Source organism: Electrona antarctica (assembly GCF_951216825.1).
Source record: "Electrona antarctica genome assembly, chromosome: 5".
Classification (NCBI taxonomy): Eukaryota; Metazoa; Chordata; class Actinopteri; order Myctophiformes; family Myctophidae; genus Electrona; species Electrona antarctica.
Genome location: NC_136810.1, coordinates 24,874,435 through 24,890,083, shown reverse-complemented (window position 1 = coordinate 24,890,083; position 15,649 = coordinate 24,874,435). Strand labels below are relative to the sequence as shown.

Genomic DNA, 15,649 nt, shown 5'->3' with positions numbered 1-15,649 from the left:
TCTCTCTCTCTCTCTCTCTCTCTCTCTCTCTCTCTCTCTCTCTCTCTCTCTCTCTCTCTCTCTCTCTCTCTGCCTGCTGTAATAGTTGTGTTTGTTGTGATATATCTTGGCCGAGGGGTTGAGCGGAGGGGCGGGGCCGGGGCTGCTTTAGGTTAGCTGATCATTTTCCCCTCAGCAAGTTGGCAATAAGCCCCACATTCAACCTATCGATTTTCACCACCTCCTTCCGTAAAATGAAACCTGAAATTGTTTTCTCTCAAAGTTTGCAGCGTGTGGTTTATATAATACTTATCGGGGGCCTCCGGGGGAAAGCTGAGGGTGTGTTTCCACCTCACGCAGTCAGATGTTTCCGTACCGCTGGCGCAGTGCCATCATACCTGCGCAGATGGCAGCATGTTGGCCATAGCTGCACATATCTTATGCCTCTTGATTCTAAATTGACCTCAGGAATCCCTATTTTCTAGCTCTCGGGGGTAATGGGCAGGGAGGCCTCGTTAACGAGCCTTTGTCCCTGTTCACTGACGGAGGACGTACGGCTGTGGGAAAGTGCTCCGTGTGATTAGTAAATTGTGGCTAATTACATAGATGGAAGGGGTCACCGGCAATGATAAAGTCAAGGGAGTCGCTGAATGATGGGGGTGTCAGCTGATGCTAATATGGAGAGAGAGCTCTCAGAATAGCACCGGGTTTTGACGTGGCCCATAATAGAGAGTCATTAAGAGCAATTAAAAATGTCCAGGCAAAGGCAAAACTGTAGTTAGCTGTCTGCCACTCCCCACATTCACTCTAGTGTCAGCTGCAGGAAATGATAGGGTGTGTTCTGACCCCGTAAATCCTCAGCATCAATATGATGAGTAAATGAAGTGGCCAGTACATCAAATAGCAGCTTTTCCCACTACATGGTACCGGCTCAAGTCTCCTCGCCATTTTTGTTACTTACTTGGAAGCTTGCAAACTCAGTTAATAAACTTTTAAACAAGCAGTTTCAAATGTGAAATGAATCACCAGTGAGCAACTGCATGGCCCATTTCTCACCTGAAATCAATTTTACCTGTGTGTGTGTGTGTGTGTGTGTGTGTGCGTGCGTGCGTGCGCGCGCGTGCGTGCGTGCGTGTGTGCGTGTGTGGTGTGTGTGTGAGAGAGAGAGAGAGAGAGGGGGGGGGGATCTTGTGGAGTGGTGCACTACACGGCTCAAAAGGGTTTGTTCCTTTTGTGTTATCTCATCAGCACATCAACCCAATCCCTCCAATCGAATAGAGATTGGAAGGAGGTTATGCAGGAAGACCGGAGGCTGAGGACAGGGCTGACGGAGACTGAGAAGATGAATCACAAATATGATCAGAACTGAGGAGATTAGATACATATCAGAGGAAACATGCACCGGATTTATCTCCGCTATCACACTTCCACTCCTTATCTGACTTTGATTTATGTCATGGCAAGACGCAGTCGTAGGGGAACGGCTTGCATGGTGGAACGACTTGGTGATCATTTATCTCCAAACAATGGAGTGCAGCGCAAGCGCTGTGTTGTATTTAACACAACAGACCTTGTTCAAGCCAAACCCAAGGAGACTTCACTGCGTGTCAAGATAGTTGTTGCGTACGCCCTCTGTTTGGGACTATAGAGCCTGTAGCAGGTGCGTGAGGCAGCCCACCCCCCACCCCCCCGCCGTGTCAGCCAAGACTGACCCCTCTGTACTAGGGCCGGGCAATTAGTCTACAAAATGGCCGACAGTAAATCTCCTGTGGGGAGGGCTTGGCAGGGCCACCTGGAGGTGAGCTCCGCAATGAGAAATTAAACACACAGTATTAGCTAGCAGCAGTTTTATGATGTCAGTAGGAGGTGCAGGGTGAGGGTGGGGGGGCAAGGATGCGTCTCTACAGTCTCTAGGGAGCCGCTGCTGTGATGTGAGGCTTCTGAGATTCGGCTTCCCTATACTACAGGTTCTAATTAGGATGCCATTCTGCTTGCCAAGCAGTAGTTTTTCTTTTTTTTTCACAGTGATTCTTTCGCCTGGTGTTATACAGTTATATTAGAGTTCATTTACTGGGCTTCCATTCGGCCATTGTATTCATTGTTAGCTACTGTATGTGGTACTGTAGCGGTCATTTTACCCACAGTGTTCAATCTTCTTGCCCTCGAGGCTGATGCTGGTAATCATAAATGTATCGGGTTGCCAACAGCTTGCTGAGGCAAGTGAAGATGGTCTTTGATAAGGTTTATTGGGTGTATTGTGAATTTGTGATATTTCTTTTGGGTCTGTGCCTTGTTGCTGTGGTGCGCAGCACATTATGCCTGATTTATACTTTGGGCGTGGGTGTCGCGCACCGGCAGAAATAGCAGATCTACAAGCTCACAACGTGTGGCGCTGTGGCGCATTGTGAGCTTTCTGGCTCTGCTACTGTGTGTACGTATACTGTGTAACTCAAGCTACAGTGTACTGTAGCACATAATGGGGTCCATTATAAGTGATGGGGCTTAAAATGATTTGGCATTGCTGAACAAAGGTCAGTGACCACTGAATAAAAGATATTGACAGATTAGCTGGCTAAAGGGAAATGCTGAATAGTGCATAAAACATTGTTGATAATAAATACACATTTTATACTTATTTTGTAATCCAATGTCTGTTGACGTGTGTTAACTTATTGTTCATTCTGCGGCATGAATGAGGGGTTGTGCAATTGCTTAGTATTTTTCTCCCTCAGGACCGTACACAATACTGTATAGTATAGTATAGTATAGTATAGTATAGTATAGTATAGTATAGTATAGTAGTATTATAGTAGTATTATCGTAGTATAGTATAGTATAGTATAGTAGTATTATAGTAGTATTATAGTAGTATAGTATAGTAGACCATACCACACAGTACATACTGTATAGTATAGTAGTATTATAGTAGTATTATAGTAGTATAGTATAGTAGACCATACCACACAGTACATACTGTATAGTATAGTATAGTATAGTATAGTATAGTATAGTATAGTATAGTATAGTATAGTAGCCTATAGTATAGTATAGTATAGTATAGTAGTATTATAGTAGTATAGTATAGTAGACCATACCACACAGTACTGTACAGTATAGTATAGTATAGTAGTATTATAGTAGTATAGTATAGTAGACCATACCACACAGTACTGTACATACTATATGCTGCACAGTTCAGTCACAGCCATTTGGCTGGAAATATTTTGTAATTAAAAAAAGCAAACAAACAATAATTCAAATGAAACATCAGCGATATTTGTTTAGCACATCGATCATGGCTTAAACAATAACACTGTGGACCTGTACACGGGGACATACATCATCTAAATAACCTTTTCATTCAAAGCATTACAAGCAATTAAATTTCCAAAGGACCGCTTCCATTTGTCACTGTAATGCGGTTAGTGCATGGTCCAGTCTCTCGCATCCTTCCCTTCTATGTGTAGAGAAGAAAATCTCCCCTTAGGACAAACCCAGAGCTGCGCCGCTCGGATTGAGAATAGTGGGTTTGTTTGTGAGTGTCAGTGAGTCGTCTGTTAGCCCAGTGGGGGGTTGAGCATTTCAGGGGGGGGTCTGGGGGAGAGGAAGGCTCTCTGACTGATAGTGTTGCCTCTTCCCTCATAACCATCGGCTGATTTGTGAATATTGCTCCCCTTTGGTTTAATCTGCCGTGTGCTATGAGGTGGAAACTATTCCCAGAAGGTTGCTATTGCGGATGGGGGGGGTGTGTGTGTGTGTGTGTGTGTGTGTGTGTGTGTGTGTGTGTGTGTGTGTGTGTGTGTGTGTGTGTGTGTGTGTGTGTGTGTGTGTGTGTGTGTGTGTGTGTGTGTGTGTGTGTGTGTGTGCGCGTGTGCGTGTGTGTGTGTGTACTGTGTGTGTGTGGGGGGGGGGTGTTAATTTATCTCCTGTGTATTAACATGGTCTTGGCAGAGGGAGCATGCTCCTGCCCTCTCACTTCAGAGGAGGGTATAAACGGGATAAACACTGACCTGTGCTGACCCAAAACCTTGACGTAGCCTCCATTAAACATAGGCTTGCCGGACCCGGAGCCTGTTTGATATTTACCCCAGCGTCGACTCCTTGGACCTGAAGGACATCTATCTGAGAGGATCCAGAGTTAGTTATCCCTCCCTCGCGGGGCTACACTGATGGATCCTCGCTCATGCTTGTAGGCTCGACATATCTGATTAACAATACATTGGGTTGATGCTCGGGGCATGTGACCAGACAAAAAAGACATATTGGTGTGGAGGCGAGAGAGAGGGCCTGGGAGAGGCCCAGGTTCAGGGTCATGGCAGCACGGCTATCCCACATGAGTGGTGGTGTAGAGAGGTGGTGATGTCCTCCAGCTACCCAAGGTTCCATCAAGCAGACTGATAGAAGAATCAATGAAACACAAGGTCCAAGATATATAATCTCATGAGACGCCTGCAAAAAAAAATAAAAATAAATAAAAGGCTTCATTTTGATAACATGTTGAAATTGGAGCTCCGGATTTAAAAGCTCCATGGTTTATACTATATGGCGTTCACGGTCTGTTGTGAAGCGTATTGTGGTGACGCGCAAATGATCACTCTTGATTTGAAAGGTCCCATTTCGGTTCTGTCAGCCCCAGCGCCGATAACAGCTTTCTGCAGCCAATTATGGAAACCATTCACACGGGGTGTTACCTGGCTGCACCCACCGGCAGAAGGGGGGACCCATTTTAGAGATGAATCTCCACAGAAGAGCCCTTTGTCATAGAGCTCCGTCAAAACAGCAGCGGTTGCTAGGGCAACGTGCACAAAGGCCAGGAAAAAAAGGAGCGCTCCTGGAACCCCAACACTTCATCAACTGACATTCAATAATTTGGTGTTTGATAATAACTGGAAAATCAATGTCCCATCCCGCTGGGATGTGGTGTGGTGGATGGACAGGCGTATGTATGCTGAGCTATTTGTTTCCGTGCTCTGCGTCCAGGACTGCGCATCAACAAACGGGCTCTACAGGGGGCACTTGGAGCTCATCATGGACATCCGTGTACACACGGCGAATGATAACCATTAACCCATTAAGACCTGAGGCCCATACTACAAATGCCTTAGTTCTCTGTTGTGGCTGTGGTGTGTGTGTGTGTCCTGAAAATGTTTGTGCCAGGGGACCCCCAGAAGGGAAGATTTATGTAAAATCAAAAATGTTCAATAATAGGATATCTACAACAAGCTTCACAACACATTATGAGCTTTTAGGACGGTTGTCTATTTTCGTGTGAATCCGTCATCCAAAGAAATATAATATAGTCGGTTAAACATTTCTCATTTGGTGTCATTTTCTCCTGATCTGCACAGACTGAGCATTGCAGGCGTCAGGGTTTGCTCTTTCACAGATGATAATTTATAGGCAAAGTGAATAGTCTGGAAATGAAACATCACGATGACTTGTGTGAAATTGTCTTTTGGCTGTCTGTTCTTTTTCAAGTGGTCTTCTCTAGCACTGAACACCATAATCAGTGTGTGTGTGTGTGTGTGTGTGTGTGTGTGTGTGTGTGTGTGTGTGTGTGTGTGTGTGTGTGTGTGTGTGTGTGTGTGTGTGTGTGTGTGTGTGTGTGTGTGTGTGTGTGTGTGTGTGTGTGTGTGTGTGTGTGTGTGTGGAGAGAGAGAGAGAGAGAGAGAGCATGGGTCCATGTGTTTGTGCTACTGAAACACAGAACCACCCACCATTAGCGTATGAATGGACCGGGTCAATCTAACCCTCCTCTTTACTGTACCTCAGTGGAAAAAGTACACTGCGCTTACAGTATGTTCTTCATCACTGTGTTGTGACCCAGGGTTTTAATGCCTTAGATCCTCCTTTATTACTCTGCCAATAACCACACGGCTCACACACAGACACATTATCCAGGTGTGTTGTACTCTTGTTATGGAGCCCTCCAGTTGACAGCATAATTTAATTAAACAGCATAGCCTACTAATGAAGTGCCAAATTGATCTCAACACAGCAGCACAGCACAGTATTGTGTTTTTCGGAAAGGCATGAGAGTTGTTTTTGTTTTAGTCAACATTGAAACATTACATAAGATGCTATCTGATGCGGCTCCCCCCTAAATTGAACTGCCAACACACACACACAGACACACACACGGGCGCCCAGTGTGTGTTAAATCAAACCACGTCCCCCCCACCATTCATCTGGTTCCTTTAGATGTGTCGTCTACACCCTTGTTTTCTTATCAGGAGTGCAGAAAATAAGATTCCTGTCCCCTGGGCATCAACATAATTCCAGACTAATCTGTGTGTGTGCGCGCTGAAAAACAAGCAAGCGATCTGTCTGTGGCGATGCTGTGTACAGTGTTGCCAGATTCTGCGAGAGAAATAAGCAACCGGGTCTATATACGACAACAAGCCCAAGACAAGCGACTATATAGGCCACATCATCACTTTAAATCTATATGCATCGGCTATTTGAAGATATAGTCGATCTATAAACTCGGGACGCATTGTGAGATTGTAGATGTGCTATTTTCAAAAAGAATCTTGGGAGGGAAAAAAAGGGGAAATGTGGAATAATTTGTAAACATTTTAACGAAACAAATCTTGTACGGGTGTCCCTGGCACAAAAACAAAAATTCAGATGGGGATACGCAGACAATGGCCCGGTTTCCCAAAGGACACCTCTTACACCATGGTGTAAGAGGTATGGTGTTGCACATGCTCAGTTGCCCTCTAGGCCGCACATGAAGCCTGTGTGCGGCCAATCAAACACTACTGTATGTCCTTTTTTGGGAAACACTGTCAAACACAACAACATAGAAATACACAACCTAGACTAGAGCACAGCCATACCTGTCCTCATTGCGCACGTAAGGCCTCCTGCATGAATACACAAACCTGTTTCCCTAAAGCCTCTTTAGCCTACACACACCTGTCGACATGTGGCAGTATTAAAACCATTTGCAGAGAAATGTGTGGTGCGAGTGGTGACTTTCTTCATCTCATTTAAATATAAAAACTTTGAAATTAAGGCCTACTTCAGCATCAAAGAAATTACATTGAATTACATTTTTTTAAGAGTGAAGAGAGCCTACTGTCAGCTGTCCAGCAGTCCAAATATTATTAAATTAAATTTCAGAATGGTAGACCTGAGGCCTGAGGCCTACCATACCAGGCCTCAGGCCTGAGGCCTACCATTGCGTGGCACATCTATGCACGGAATGTCTATGTTCACAGGCTTCATGTGCGACCTCTTACACCATGGTGTAAAAACACAACAACCAATATTTACAAGCGACTTTACAGAAAAACAAGCCCAAAGTGGGCTTTTAATAAGCAGACATGGCAACAGTGACGCTGTAGTGATTCTCATTCTGGGGCGTTGCTGTTATAGGTGACGGTTCTATAAGCTTATCCTCAGGCGCACTGATGACTTTCACATGGCAATGAACAGAAGGAACTGCGGGGAAAAAACAAGGCATTGGAAATTAATGTCATGTTTTTTAACCAGCCCAACCTCTTGGAGGAGTACAATGAACCCATCACAACACACATTTTAGGAAGAAAACACACATTTCTAAGCTGCTGAAAGTGTGACTAGAACAAGATTTTACTTTGGTTTTCAATCTCGTCCAAATTGTCTCGTCTTGGGGGCTCTTAGCCTCTTTGTACTTGGAGGACTGAGGCGAAACGGCTCACCCAGCCTTAGCAGCAAAGTCTGATAGCCACTATGTAACCGACAATGCACGGCATTTTTAACCTTACAACCACAACGTGAAAATATAAATGACAAACTAGGGAAGGTAAAATGTCTGTGTCAAAACTTGTATTGGATCCATTCCGCGGAGCGCGCTCTCACTTTTACGAGCCAATTCCGCCTGCAGGAGCCTGTGAGGCACAGCAGAGTTTCATATTTGTTTCTCTCTGAAGGTCAGCGTGAAAATGCCCTTGTGGTTGAAATCAATCTGTAGAGCCACCAACAGTGTAGATGTGCTGGATGCTATCTCTGTGACCCGCAGAATGGTTTCATTTCAATTCACATTTTTGTAGATTACTGTATCTCCAAATGACCTAGTCAGAACTGAGAAAATGGTGAATTTCCCATGCAGCTGTTACAGTGTCCAATCAATACCGTAGCCTATCTCCTAACATGACATACTGTACATTGGGCACAGGGACACTGATGAGGAGGTCATTGAAATGATGGCCCTTGTCACTCGTTATAGGTGACCTTGCTTCAAAAGTGCCTTATGAACAACATTGAGGTTCTGTTTTCTCAGCATGTGACTGAATAGGTATGGTAGAATAGGGTCTTATGAAAGCCTAACCGCTTTGCCCTCTGCGCTGATTGTCTATATCTGATTTCTCTCTTCAAATGGAGCAAAACTCTCGCACAATCAGAGGTGTATTGACTGTGTATTGATGGCTACTCAGCCGGTAGTGGGCAAATCAATGACTCGCCTGTTGGACATGCTTCCATGATGGTTGTCAGCGAGACGTTGCCACCTTGAGCTTCCATGACTTTTGCCAAAGATGGATTTGCCCTTTTCCCTTTGATTTCATAAGCTCTAATGAAAATGTGCCCCTGGTGGAGACATTTTAAACCCCACCATTCGCTTTTATGTGGATCTCCAAAACATGATTAGAAAACATAATTAGTCTTCAAACAGTCATTAGGCTTAGTATGCAGAGCCTGCTATTATGAAGTAATATCTAGATCTGCACAGACACCAATTACTGGCGTCTTTGTTCTGCATGGTGGAAGGTATATTTCACATTTTAAGAGAAAAGGAATGAAGCGGGAATGTGGGCATTCCAGTTCACTTGGTATTTGTTCATTAACATCAGATAAGAATCCAGAGGCAGGGTTTAAAGCACTACAGGGGCTTTGAAGTTTAAAGCATTACTCCACCTGAAGGGAAATTAAAGTTTAAACCACTACTCCACCTGCAGGGGTTTGAATCACGACTCCACCTTCAGGGGGTAGTTAAAGCACTACTCCACATAAAGGGAATTGGAAGTCTAAATTAAGCACTACTCCAAATGGACCCTTAGGGGTCAGTTTGGTTCCAAACTGAGGATTTTACAGTAGATTGCAGGTTGCAGAGATTAAAAAATAAATAAAATAAAATGGGGGGTCCGTGGCCTAATTAATGCATTGCATATCAAGCTGGGGGTCCTTCAAAATAAACTGAGAATCTCTTATTCAAACCACTACACCATCTGCAGGCACTAAAGCACGGCATCCTATTGGACATTATGCCATGCATGCAGGTTACGGTATAGAGCACATGAGCATTCCAGCTCCCAGAAAAGGCATGGTGTGTAAACACACGTGCCCTCTGCAGCCCCGATTACATCTCCTTTACCCTGGCAAAGGCTCAGAAGCCTCCAGTCCCAAGAATAGCACACATCTAATTTGCTGTGCTAACCTGAAGGCTGCGGCAGGTGGACAAAGGCGACTGGCAGAATTAGTCCGAAACCGAATTTCTCCACGGGAATATCCGCACGCCCTCCTCGACCTCGGACGCAACTCGTCATCGCTCTTTCCTCGCTGTCAGCGTTATCTCATCGTTGGGATATAGCTTTGTAATCCTTTTTTATAATAACACACGCCCAGCTTCAGGGGCTTGCAGCTGCAGGGCTTTAGTGGTCCGGGTTCTGTTTTTTTTTTGTTTAGGGATAACATGATAGAAAGGCCCAGCCCCCAGTGAACGAGGGTCTTGTATCCTCAGCCACAAACACCATGCATCAAACACGTGGAGCAACAGCAGCGGGCAGACCTATGGAACCCTTAATGTGTCCCGTTAGACCTGGAAGCAATATGACACATACAATCCCCACAAGTGGAGTCATTTCTCCCCTAGTGCGACGCACATTTGAAGTACATCACCATGTATCACGGGGGTCTCGGGGAGACCGTTAATGTCATCCGCACAGTAAAACCTGCAGTGTGGCTTTAACTCTGACCTGTAAGGGTCCATTTGGGTCCATTTTATACACTCTTCACAGAATGTGAGAGTGTATTTGATGAGTGTATTTGAGTGTGCACCAAGAGCTAAAGATTGGGGGGAGCAGGAAGGGCAGGCAGGCATCGGGGCAACCCTCCCTGGTGTGAGTCACGTCACGTGACGTTATTCTGAAGTTCTAGGCGAGTGGAGTTGGAGTGGTGGTAGCATCAAACACTTTCCACCTTTTATGGCTCTAGCAGTGATTCTCAATCCGTTTAATTTGAAGGACCTTCAGTTTGACATGCATTAGGCTACAGACCCCCATTTAATGGATTTCTATCTCTCGGACCCCCAATTTATATTGTAAAATCAATGTTAATTTAACTCTCAGAGTTACGGACCCATAAGGTTCCATTTGGTTCCTAACTATTATTTAGCTGGGGACCCCCTGGAACTCCCTCAAGGACCCCTGGGGGTCCCCGGACCCCACTTTGGGAACCACTGGTATAAGAAAGAAGCCAAAGAAGGTGGATATGGTTGAGGTCACAACTGCTCAGTGTGTTTAACCACTTAAGCCCCGTCGTATGACAATTACATTACAAATTAAACATTTAAAATGTTTTCATTTGTAAAGTAATTGTCTGTAGATGCCAGGAAAAAAACCTCCAGCTGAACAGAATAATGGCTGATGAACTTATCTCCCTTATCAAAGTCAAAGTCGTACGATTAGTCACACACGTTACCGCAGTGAAATTTGTTCTCCGCATTTGACCCATCTCTAGGAGCGGTGAGCCGCAGCGTGAGCCGCAGCGTGAGCCGCAGCATGCGCCGCAGCATGCGCCGCAGCATGCGCCGCGCTCGGGGAATCATTCGTTGATTTGACCCCCCAATCCAACCCATTTATGCTGAGTGCAGGGAGGCATTGGGTCCCATTTTTACAGTCTTTGGTATGACCCGGCCGGGGATCAAACCCCCGACCTCCCAGTTTCAGGGCGGACACTCTCTGGTCGACTTGGACCCTAGCATCCCTATTCTTGGGCAGACTTTTGCCAAATATACCAGATCCAGAGGGAAAAAAAGAGCAGGCGGAGCACAGAGACGTAAATCATAGGGAGTTTATTAAGGATATAGAGGGTTTACAGTAAGTGGTTAAAGTACATGCGCTAAACTGTTGTCGCATGTATCGCTCTGAGCATGAGGCTCTGATTGCTTCTGTGAGCAGACTCAATTCAATTCCACTCAACTCATCTTCATTATATTTTGCCAACAGCTTGGATTTCAGCTATGCAGTGTATTATATATTCTTTCTTTCTTTCTTTTTCTTTTTTCATGTAGGATGAACAGTGTACTGTACATGACTGGTAATTGACTGCCATTATACCCTTATTTGTTGGCGGTGGCGGTTCAACAGTTTTAATCCGAGCAGCAGCAGAAGTGTTCTATGGGCTGGAGTGTGTAATTCTTTATTAATTACCATTCAGGAAATAATCCATGATAATTGAAAGGAAGTGACTAGCCAAGCTGCTGTGTCCCTTGACAGTCAACAGTTTGCCTCAGTTATTATTGTTGTATTGATTGTTGTTGTATTGATTAAAGAATGCAGGCTGACAGCTTTACATTGCATTGTTGGTAAAAACATGTTTTTTAAAGAGTTAAGTCTTAAAAAGACAAACGAGTGGCTGCACACACTGATAGCCAAAGAGCCGATTATTTATTAGGATGCAGAGTAAAAACCAACGTTTCGGCAGTACAACTGCCTTCTTCAGGCAGTTGTGTCTTTTTAAGACTTAACTCTTTAGATGTTTCTGCCGTGAGCTGGCACCACTACTAAGACTGGTGTGCGTTTAGCATCCTCCTGCACAGTAAAAAACATGTTTTTGTAACACAACCGATGCGCTAGCATATTTCAAAATATATGCGCTAGAGTGCCAGCAGATATAGCAGATTTTACGCTGAAAGGTCCCTCCCCTTAATTCCGTTCCCCCCAAAAACCGGGAGGCATAATTCTTCTTACCTCACGCTGGTCAGCGTGACCAGCGTGAGGTAAGAATGTCTCTCTAGAAGCGTTTATATTCCAAACGAGATGCATGCTGAAGTGAGAAATGAAGACAGAACATCTGGTCCTTCTGGTGAAAAACCATGGAGAGCTCCCTAGATTAGGAGTTACGAGCCATTCTTTCTGAGCCGTAATCAAGGAAGTGAATGGCAGCAAGGAGTACGGTGCAGAAGGAGAGGCCAACCAAAAAAAACAAAAAACAAAACAAAAACTAAAATTATATATATATTGTTTTATATCAATTAAAAATACGACCAAGGCCACCTGCGGTTTGATTAGGGCCAAAATTGTGTTAATACTAATACTGTGTGTGTGTGTGTGTGTGTGTGTGTGTGTGTGTGTGTGTGTGTGTGTGTGTGTGTGTGTGTGTGTGTGTGTGTGTGTGTGTGTGTGTGTGTGTGTGTGTGTGTGTGTCAGAGAGAGGAGTTGTGTTGTTTAACTTCATAGTTTGTGCCTCTACCCCCCCCCCCCCCACACACACACACACACACACACACACACACACACACACAAACACACAGACACAAATTACTCAAATTACTGGTATTTATTTCCAATTTGTAATTTATTATTTTCTAGATTGTGTAGATTCAAATAACCCAGTGGGCAACATGTACGAATGCAGCACTTATCCAGCCAAAGGATCACGCTTGCCTCTCATTCTCCAGGCCCAGAGGCCCATATGGACTTCTAGTAGTACTGCCTGCTCAGAGCAGAGCACACTGCGCCCAAGAACTTCTGCCAGGCTGCCTGCATTTCAGGTGTGAAAGTTTGGATGCCCAGCTTGCCGGCAACGACGATGGAGAGGACGTCACAAAACAGCTGTGGGACATAGAAAAACTTCTGTAACTTTATGTAGATATGTATGAGCCTTTATGCCGTGAAGAAGAAAGGGAAGTTGGCACAACAGCAATTGTGCGGACTTCCTAATTTCTAATTCACTGAATCAAACTTTTGTCCAGCACCAGTGAGGGAGTCAGGGACTGGATGTGCGCAACCCTCTTGTTTTAAACTAGTTACCTTTATGCAGTATTCACACTAAATGCATGCGTACATTTGTACACCTGCTTTTCATCATTACTGTAAGTCATGGCATGGTGGTAGAGAAGTGAGTGTGGCATTGTATAAACATGAACACATACATACTGCATGCATACTCTCCAATTTTCACCACCTCTAAGTACATCATGTAGCCAAAATGTCAGAGACAACGGCTGATAAAACGGTGAAAAAGAAGTGTAAGTAAGTTGTAATAAATAATAGATAAACTATTATTTGGTAGTAAAAAAGGGAGTCAAAGAAATGGCTTGTGCCTTAAATATTGACGCCACAGCGTTTGTTCAGAGCTTTATACATGTGTCTATGCATTTCATTGGTGAGTTTGAAGGTGCAAGTTCATATAAGCATAACATTATTATAATTACCCTGAAGTTGTCGGGATCGACGTGCAGCACCTCGGAGTGCAGAGTACTCAACTCCTTATAAGTTTCCTTGAGGTTGTCTAAGTTCTGCAGAGCTCTGTCCAGACCGTGCACAATCTTGATACCGTGGGCTGCGATCTTTGGGTTCTCGATTATGTCCTGGGCAGTGTACAAGTTACCAAAGGCACCAAAGTACCGCAGGCACCAGGGGTACACGATCAGACACCTGGGGAAAACGATTTTAGAAATTGCAGATTAGGTTTAAAATTTAAATGATGTTGAAGGGAATGGTCATAAAACATGTTAACAAAGACGTAACAGCTGATAATGATCTGATGGAGAAGAAGTCTACCTGGACAGAGCATCAGGTCCAACTTCTTCATAGTTCAGACTGGTGAAGATGTATTGAATCAGGCTACGTTCTTGATCTGACCACATGTCCTTGTCCCCCATGGTTGCTTTGTGGTGATTTCCTTCAGTCTCAGAAGAAATGTAGACCTGCTGCACAGTAACTATGGCCCTTCTGCTCTTTATATACCAGAAATGTCCCCTGTCCAAAACGAGACGACTGCTTGTGATAGGTTGGAGATGAGCTTTCCGATATGTCTTTTTCTAGTAGCTTCTAGGAGCTTTTGGAAGTTCTATTTTGGTTCTAGTTTGGTCTACATTGTGACACTCCTGTGGTCTGTTTATCTTTGGCTGGCTGGAAGAGATAATGGCCGGCTTTCCCAAAGAGAACATGCGCAGCGAGTTTGCGTGACACAACATGTCCCTTACACACATGCCGTTTTTGAAAGGCACAAACTGGTTGGAGAGCCCTAGCAATCGATGCCAGACTTAGCCGATTTTTCCACGCAACCTCCTTATAAGGCGCTTGCAAATGAAGTGCACTGCTGCGCTGTGTAGGCCTACCGGCCAGGCCGGCCTGACCTGTCAATAAAATAATGCTGACAATTAACTATAGCTTTAAGCCTGTTGAATTGGTACATACCCTTGCTTTACCCCCTTTTTTCATGACCTAGCTATATCATTATTAGTCAGATTCAGGGATTAGCAGAGCTCCAGACATCTTGTTGAAATATCATCTTACTTGTTTTTTTAGTGACTTCACTGCTGCCCAAAGACCTCTCTCTCTCTCTCTGTGTGTCTCAAAATGCGAGAGAGCATGGTTGAGTGACTTATCAGTTTCTATTGAGAGAGAGAGACCGAGTTGTGCCGATTATAACCTATTTAATATACTGTATATAGGCCTATTATCCCACAATCGTATGTTATTCTATTGAATTTACTTACTGCATAATTGGGAATCTATGGTGTTTTCATACCGGTATATATGCCTACATGTATTGCCGACATGAGACATCGCCTCGACACTATATGATGAATCCAAACATAGGCTATTTGGACTGCTTGCATGCATGGACATCTAACAGTAGGCCTAGGCTATCTATGCCACCTACAGTAGGCTATTAGCAATTCTCTGTCTGTCTGTCTGTCTGTCTGTCTGTTTCCCAAAGCCAGTCAGTAATGCCTAATTGGCTGCACCATGCGTAACCATCTAGGCTTTCGAGAAACGTGTTACCTTCTACATGCAGCCTTCTGACGGCCTCCTGGGCAGCAGGCGCTGCACACCTGTGCAAGCTACACACGACCCAAAATCTCTTTGGGAAACCTGGTTAATGTTGTTTACAGGTCAAGTTTTATCACACCCATATTGGCTGTTTTCTTTAAACTTTAAAATTGACATATCCGAATGTGTCGTTGGAGCACTGAAAACTATGGCCTTGTGAAATACTGCCTTTCTTCAGGCCTATAGTCAAAACTAAAAAGCGGATGTATTGTTTATTTTTTCTCTTATTTTTTTATGTATTTTTTATCAAGGGGAAATGAAATTATTTGGCTGTATGGTCATTGTCAACAGTGTTGGGCAGTAACAAGTTGCTAGTAATATATTACTGTAATGTTTTTTGTAGTGGACACAGCTGGCCATAAAAGCAGACTGATGAGTTTTGAAAGTTTTATTCATATCTCAACGTGGAAACTACAAAGAAAAAAAGGCATACAAATACACACATCAAACAACGCATGAATCAATAATCCATAAACAATTATCAAAATGACAGCATAGAACATAATAGGCTACGATACACTTTTACACAAACATTAGAAAAATACATAGCCACATAAGTCCAACATTAAGACCACTAACAGTACCTTGTCCCCCTTCCAGCTGGGTGCTAAAACCTTCTGTAG

General features: G+C 44.1%; 2 protein-coding genes across 3 annotated transcripts in view; one reads left to right on the top strand and one right to left on the bottom strand.

The window, feature by feature from the left end:
* Window positions 1-15,649, top strand: part of LOC306922824 (PDZ domain-containing RING finger protein 4) — a 167,228-nt gene that overhangs the window by 58,478 nt on the left and 93,101 nt on the right. The window lies entirely within an intron of this gene.
* On the bottom strand, window positions 12,666-13,866 carry LOC306923195 (hemoglobin subunit beta-2-like; the record flags this gene model as incomplete). The annotated part of the gene is made up of 3 exons (XM_079501222.1): window positions 13,749-13,866; window positions 13,400-13,622; window positions 12,666-12,797 (listed from the first exon to the last, which is right to left on the bottom strand). Exons 1-3 carry the CDS (start codon window positions 13,847-13,849, stop codon window positions 12,666-12,668), a joined length of 456 nt encoding a protein of 151 aa, XP_079357348.1. The 5' UTR covers window positions 13,850-13,866.